The sequence below is a fragment of the Psammomys obesus genome, unplaced genomic scaffold (genome assembly GCF_907164565.1).
Source record: "Psammomys obesus unplaced genomic scaffold, mPsaObe1.curated_primary_1811, whole genome shotgun sequence".
Taxonomy (NCBI): Eukaryota; Metazoa; Chordata; class Mammalia; order Rodentia; family Muridae; genus Psammomys; species Psammomys obesus.
Genome location: NW_026589137.1, coordinates 46,839 through 54,231, shown reverse-complemented (window position 1 = coordinate 54,231; position 7,393 = coordinate 46,839). Strand labels below are relative to the sequence as shown.

General features: G+C 41.4%; 2 protein-coding genes across 2 annotated transcripts; one reads left to right on the top strand and one right to left on the bottom strand.

The window, feature by feature from the left end:
• Window positions 1–1,730: 1,730 nt before the first annotated feature.
• On the bottom strand, window positions 1,731–4,478 carry Ndufa1 (NADH:ubiquinone oxidoreductase subunit A1). Its single transcript, XM_055605000.1, has 3 exons — window positions 4,305–4,478; window positions 3,486–3,575; window positions 1,731–1,880 (listed from the first exon to the last, which is right to left on the bottom strand). Exons 1-3 carry the CDS (start codon window positions 4,404–4,406, stop codon window positions 1,860–1,862), a joined length of 213 nt encoding a protein of 70 aa, XP_055460975.1. The 5' UTR covers window positions 4,407–4,478; the 3' UTR covers window positions 1,731–1,859.
• A 26-nt stretch (window positions 4,479–4,504) lies between these two features.
• Rnf113a (ring finger protein 113A) lies at window positions 4,505–5,849 on the top strand. Its single transcript, XM_055604999.1, is given in 7 exon segments — window positions 4,505–5,043; window positions 5,045–5,090; window positions 5,093–5,273; window positions 5,275–5,335; window positions 5,337–5,477; window positions 5,479–5,528; window positions 5,530–5,849. Coding segments are annotated over 7 exon segments (960 nt in total). The 5' UTR covers window positions 4,505–4,704; the 3' UTR covers window positions 5,672–5,849.
• Window positions 5,850–7,393: the final 1,544 nt, after the last annotated feature.

Here is a 7,393-nt window from a genome sequence, read left to right as displayed (position 1 = left end):
CCTTCCACTTTGTTTCATGGCAGGGTCTCCTTACCTTGTTTCTGCTATGCTTTATACTCCAGGCTAGATGGTCTCAAGGTTCCAGATGATTCTCCTGTCTCTGCCTCTCATCTTGAAACACGAGTATTGTGATTACAGATGAATGCTTAACATCTAGCTTTTTTTTTAAAGAGTTAGTTTAAAGTTTGTGCATCACTCTGCGTGTAGGTATGTGCATAAGTGAATACTGGTGCCCCTGAAGTCCACAAGATGTTGGATCCTCTGGATCTGGAGTTGGAGATGACTCTAACCACCCGCCATAGATGCTGGAAACTGAACTCAGGTTCTCTACAAGAACAGTGAGAACATTTAACCACGGAGCCATCTCTCCAGCCCTAAGTTCTTTTTAAAAAATGAGTTCTGGGGATTGAACTCGGGTAATTAGGCTTGCAAAGCTAGCATTTTTACCAGCTAGACATCTTGCTTACTTGGTTGAGACTTTTGGTCCCTGGATAGATAAGGTCTATGTCCCTGCTCAACACAGAAATCTCACAAGGGTTTTCGGATCCTTGCAACCTTTAATAGATCAAAGTCTCAGAGGAGGAAATTGAGGCAGTATAGAAAGGGACAATTATGGGGACACAGGAAAAGAGCCCCTCACCCTGGAGTCTGACTGAAACCTCTTTCCAGTTGAAAAGCATTGTAGCACAAGTAATAAGATTTGCTGCATAGGTTGTCATCATTAAGGATACTATTCCCAGGCTGGAGAGATGGCTCGGAGGTTAAGAACACTGGCTGTTCTTCCAAAGGTCCTGAGTTCAATTCCTAGCAACCATATGGTGGCCCACAACCACCTGAGATCTGGTGACTTCTTTTGGTATGTAGGCATACATGCAGATGGAACACTGTATAAAAATAGTAAGTAAATCTTTTTTAAAAAGTTTATTCCTTTATATATAGATATGTTAAAATAGGAATGAACTAGACTTAAGGCCTGAATGTGTATAACTTTGGATAGGGATTGAATATTTTCTAGGAATCTCAAACAAGATAATTAACATTTAGAGTGAAGATAACCTAGCTCGACTTTTATTTTATCACTATAATCTGGATTATAATCCCCCAGAACTAATTTATGATATCATTAGGTTTCTTAGCAACTCTTTAAAGATCACAACTTCAGAACCTACTGTACTGTTTAGCTTTATGCCAATTTAACACAAACTGGAGCCATGAGAGAGCCTCAACTGAGAAAATGTCTCTATAAGATCTCATTGTAGGGAAGCCTGTGGGGCATTTTCTTAATTAGTGATTCATGGGGGAGGACACAGACCATGTGGGTGGTGTCATCCCTGGGCTGGTGTCTTAGGTTCTATAAAAGTGAAGAGGCAGAGCAAGGCCATGGAGAGCAAACCAGTAAGCACCACACCTTCACGGACTTGGTACCAGCCCCTGTCTTCAGGTTCCTGCCCTGCTTTTGATGAAGAACTGTTATATATAACTGTAAGTGGAATAAAACCTTTCCTCTTCAAGTTACCTTTGGTCATGATGTTTCATCACAGCAACAGTAACCCTAACTAAGACACCTACCAAAATCCTACATATGACTCTTCAAGACTCAAGGAGCTCATACCCACACTCTCAGATGTGTCTTAGTTTCTTCAGAGTGTCTCTATTTCTGTCTCAACCTTCATGCCTCTGCCTATATCAAATCATATTAACTAAACCCTGACTTTACTTCATGAAGAGACTTTAGATTTAAAGTTTTTTATTAAGCATCACATAATATGCACATGGTATATAATATGCTGCATAGCCTTCTAGCAGGAACAGATGACCATAGCTGAAAACTTTTTTTCAGCAGCCAGGAAAATGCTTCCTTAGTCAATATTCTCCAGGCCCTGTAAAAGAGTTTGAAAAAGAGAATCTGAGGATTCTGTTCCCATAAAAATGTAGCATGCTATTTCCAATGTCATAGATTGGCATTCTGTTATTAAAACTAGTGGTTTCACATCCCACATTTCTCTAACTGCAATAATATAAACTAAATTGGCTTCATAATCATTAAAGAATGACCACTAGACAATGACCCCAGCCCCTAGCTGCATCTGAGACAGGTTGTACTCAAACTCATTCACTTGCCTCTGTCCCCAGAACACTGGGATTAAAGGAGTGTGACACTACACTGTCTGTATTTTTTTTTTGTCAAGGTCTCACTCCCTATGTAACACAAAGTGAACTCCCAATCCTCCTTCCTCCAGCTCCCAAAAGTTAGGGTTGTGGGATGCAACACCGTATCTGGGCTACCTCATTTTCTGACAGCAGCATACATATTACTATATATGAAAAGCCCCTTCCTTCACCCTAACTGGAATTACAGTCAAGCAATTATTCACTTCCTGAATCCTCATATACAGTTCCCTCCATGAATTAGGACAAAACAGTAAACTGTCTCACAAAATAGCACTTGAACACAAGGTAAATTCTATTTTCCTCATTCAAATTTTTCATAATGATTTGGAAACTCAATGAAGTTAGAAATCACCTGATTCTGTCTCAAGAAAACAAAAACCACTTTCTTAAGTCAGACAAGTAGTAGCAGAGTCAAAATTCAGTAAAATGACCCCAACTCCAAAAATTTTGCCCCATAAACATTCAAAGACCTCCTAAAGTACACATAGTATTGCAAATCTGTAATCCTAATCCCAGCATGCAGGAGGTAAGGACAGGAAGTTTGCTTTGAGTTTGAGGCTACCATAATCTACACAGCAGGCTCCAGACCAGCTGGGCCTATATAACAAGTGCCAGACTCCAAACAAAAGCAATACCAAAACCAAAAAAAAACTTTCAGCAGGATAAATGAAAGCATGGAATACCAAGGGATAAACTTTTTAAAAGGCAGATACTTAATCTACCTTCATGTATATGAGATTTGATTCTGAGACGTCAAAGAACTGAGCCCCTGAGCGGTACTTTTTACTCATTCTAACCATGTCTTCTCATAAAAGGAACACAAAATCTACCTAGGTTCATTGTGGGGAGCCCATGAGGTCGGAGCAAGTAAAGAGATTTAAGAAACTGGAAGAATTATGAGGGTGAGAGGCACTTGCATGCAGACTTGGCAACATGAGTTGGAGTCCCAGATCCAACAAGGTGGCAGGAGAGAACTGACTACATTCAGATTGTTGTCTGACCTCCACACGAAACCTGCACTCACAAACTCAAAATGCACACATACACAAATAAATCTAAAAGGAATTATAAAGATAAAATGGTCTTACAAGTTATGAAAATATAGCATTAAGTTGATTAATGTTAAAATGCTACTTGGCTATTTTGACCTATAAAAATAAGCTTCACAGAATCCAACCATACATAAAATTATATTAATTCTTTTTTATGGATAAAAGACTATATACCTCACTAGTAAAAAAAATGCAAATTAAATGAGCACTATATGACCTTAGACAAGGCATTACCAGAACCCACAATCTCAGTCATCTTACCCTTGACACATGATAGCGATTGACTCCAGACACACGTCTATCTCGTTCCATCAAATACCATTGGTAGTGAAGTCGGGCAACTCGTTTTTCCTTCAAATAAAGAACAATGCAGTTTATAAACATGCGTGACCCAGTAAAAACATATATCTAACAAAATTTCTTAAATGAGGCACTAGGGGTTAAAGAGAGAGAAACTCTGTGGTTATGAGCACCTGCCTGTTATTCTGGGTGCTTCCCAGTACCAACATGGGTTATTGTGTGTGTGTGTGTGTGTGTGTTATAACTGCCTTTAACTAGAGTCCAGGGAATATTCATTCCCTTTTTCTACTCTTCATGCATGCATACAGAGAGCAACAGACACAATTTCACAAAAATAAGCCTTTGCAAAAAGAAACGATTTACTAGAAAAATAGAATCATTATTAAAATAAAAGCGAAATGTACAATACAAAGCCAAAATCTTCTACATAAAAACCACACTTCTTATATTTCCTCTTTCTTTTTCTTGCGGGGGGGGGGGGCACCACTGCCTTTTTTCTTTCTGTTTTTTTTTTTTTTTTCTCTTTAATTTTTTTTCTAACTGTTGAATAGATATTTTGCCTTTTGGGTCACTCTTCTTCAACAAATAACTAGCTACATTTTGGTAAAGTAAAAGGTGGAATCTGCAAGTCTCCGCTTTCAGGCAACACCAAGAGGAGGACTCACTTAAATGTCCTCACCTCCACAGAGCTGCTGCGCATCCAAAAGGCCACTGTATTTCACCGCACCTAGAACAACTCCGGTCCACAAAGCCCAGCCGTGTCTCCCTCGGCCGCCTTACCTTGCCCCCGTTGGTGAACTTGTGGATGTACGCAGTGGACACTCCGGGGATGATCAAGCACACCCCCATGACGGCAAGGCCAGGAAGAATCTCGAACCACATCACTGCACTGTGACTCACACGCCAAACTGTCACCAGCTCCTCAGAGGTGACCGGCTTTGCCTCATTTCCGGCAGAACGAGGAAGGGGCGGTGCCTCGTACATTTCGGGAGGAAGCGACGGCGGCTGCAGGGGCTCAAAAGTAACTGATGATCCTGGTCAGGCAACCATTCCCAGGCATTGTTTTCTCTGCTGTTCCTTGCCCTCCGGTCTGATTCACTGCCGCCGAGACCACAAAGCGTGACAGACAAAGCAAAGCGGCCCCGTACGCCGTGGCAGTTTCAGAGCTTGGTGATATCTAATGGCGGAGCAACTTTCTCCAGGGAATTCGACCGGTCAGGTGTGTACTTTCCTCTACAAAAAGCCTGGGCAGAAAGGAGCAGCGGCGGGTCGCCGAAAGCGACAGCTCTGTGATGCGGGATCCGGGGACAGCAGCAGCAGCAGTGACGAAGGCAGCGCTGTGGTCTGCCCGGAGAAGAAGCAGGCGACCCACAATCCGTTGATTCAGAAGATGTGTGGCAGCGGTAAACAGAAGGCGAACTAAGGTGGCTTGGAAGGTCTCAGCATGGTCTACAAGTCTACCCATTGGGCAAAACCCGTGGGACCCGAGAATATGGGTGTGACCACTGCCTAGGAACTGGGACACTGAGAAGGAGCGAGATGCACAGTCCATCTTTGAACGGAGCCAGAGGTCCAGGAGGAGCTGAGGGGCAAAGAAGACAGCAAGATCTATCGGGGAATCAATAATTATCAGAAATACGTGAAGCCCAAGGATACATCCATGGGCAATGCCTCCTGTGGGATGGTGAAGAAGGGCTCCGAGCATCTACATGCCACTGTGCAGTGGGACATCTGTAAGGACTACCAGGAGCTGCAAATTCCTCCATGACCGTTCAGATTACGAACACTGGTTGCAGGTCGAATGTGAGCTTGATTGAGCTTGATGAGGGTCGCTATGGTGTCTATGAGGATGAAAACTACGAAGTGGAAAGTGATGATGAGGAAATACCATTCAAGTGGATGCGCATCTGTCGCCAGAGCTTCCAAAACCCAGTAGTCACCAAGTGTAGGCATTAATTTCTGCGAGAGCTGTGCATTGCAGCATTTCTGCACCACCTCGAACTGCTCTCTCTAACCAGCAAACCAATGGCGTCTTCAGTCCAGTGAAAGAATTGATTGCTAAACTGGGAAAGCATAGAGCTGAAGTGGAGGGTGGTGCTTCTGATTTCTTAGAAGACCCCGAGGAGAGTCCAGTTTTCATTATTTAGATTTTTCATAATTCTCAGTCTCAAATATTTTATTGTTTCTTAAAATCTTTTGGAATCTTTCTTTTTTTTTTAAGGGAAGTAGCAGAGAAGGCAGGCGATGGAGTAGGGCTCTGGGTGAAAAGCTTCAAGACAGGTATTTATCTGTATTTTTAACCCTGAAATAAATATTCCACTGGTATTTTCTGAGCCCTATGGCATAAGTTATGTGGATGGGAGAAGTTCTTGAAAAAAGCTACGATTTACTCGAGGGAATCAAAGTTGTGATGAAATTAAGAACTGAACCTATTTATTATATCACATTTCTATAGTACTTAATAGTTCGGAAATTGTTTTAATGCTTTATGGTTTTGGGAGCAAGTACTGTTTTAAAATGCACATATGGAGGTCTTGAGTCAGTCCTTGATCTCTTTGAGAGTGTTTCTTGCAACATGCTCACTTTGAAGCACCTATAGGTAACCCCTGTTTCCACAGATGATGGATGTGCTCTTTGTTGAGCTAATATGATAGATACTATCCTCATGTGGCTGTCAAGTGCTTGGAATATGCAGGTGACCACTGAATAGGATATTGCACTTAAATGAATTTGTGAACTTGGAGATGGCAAAAAGCCCAATGTTTTGTAATCCATAATCTGAAACTATCCCTGTTCTCATAGTCTCAAATAGGACTAATCACACCTTGTTAAAATTAGTGTCCCTGTATTCACAATCGTTTGGGAACTAGTTTAGTGCTTGGTGTATAGTAAGAAATTAATACGAGGAAAAAATGTTTTAAGATGAGGAATTTCGATCAAAGCTTTGAATCCACGCTGAAGAGTTTTAAGTTTTATTCTGTAAGTAATGGGGAGATGAAAACGACAAATACATTTGAGGGAAGACAGGCCAAAACGATTAATCAATATTTTAGTGATATAACTAGAATTGGGTTGGTATAAGGAAATAGATAAAAGTATAAATTGAGTTAAAGTAGACTTTATTCGTATTTATTAATCCATTTAAAGATATTCTTTGAAGAGACTTTCTTAGGCACTGTGTTTAGGATAGGGGCTAAAAGCAATGAATAAAATAGACACAGACTGAAAATTCATAGAGCTGTATAGAGAGTAACTAATGTGAGTATGGGAAAAGAGTATATTGAGTTGATCTCAGAATTAACCTAATCTCTTAGGATGGTTACTTGGCACAGTGGGTGGAGGCACCTGCTGCCAAACCTGACCATTGAATTGGACCAACATAGTGGAGGGACACAGTTGACTCTCAGAGATTGGCCTCTGCTCTTCAAGTACCATAGAGAATGAAGTAAATAAAATGTAAAGGGGAAAATAAGAGCCCAATCCGGGGGCTGGGGAAATATGGTTCAGTGAATAAGCAACTGCCTGGAATGCCCAAGGTGGTGGGGGGGGTGGCAGGGAATAATTGAAACCCAGCCTAGGAGTTCACAGACATGAAGTCACTTAGGTGTGTGTGTGTGTGTGTGTGTGTGTGTGTGTGTGTGTGTGTGTGTGTGTGTATGGGTATCATATGTCTATACTGCCCCTTTGAAAGTGATAAGAGGGCATTAGATCTCCTGAAACTGGAATTAAGGGCACTGATGAGTTCATATGTGGGTTCTCTGCATAAACAGCAGGTGCTTTTAACTGCTGAATCATCTCATGAGCCCTCTGAACTCACATGATAGAATAAGATCAGTTTTGTAGTGAAGAGTACACGTAACTGAGATATA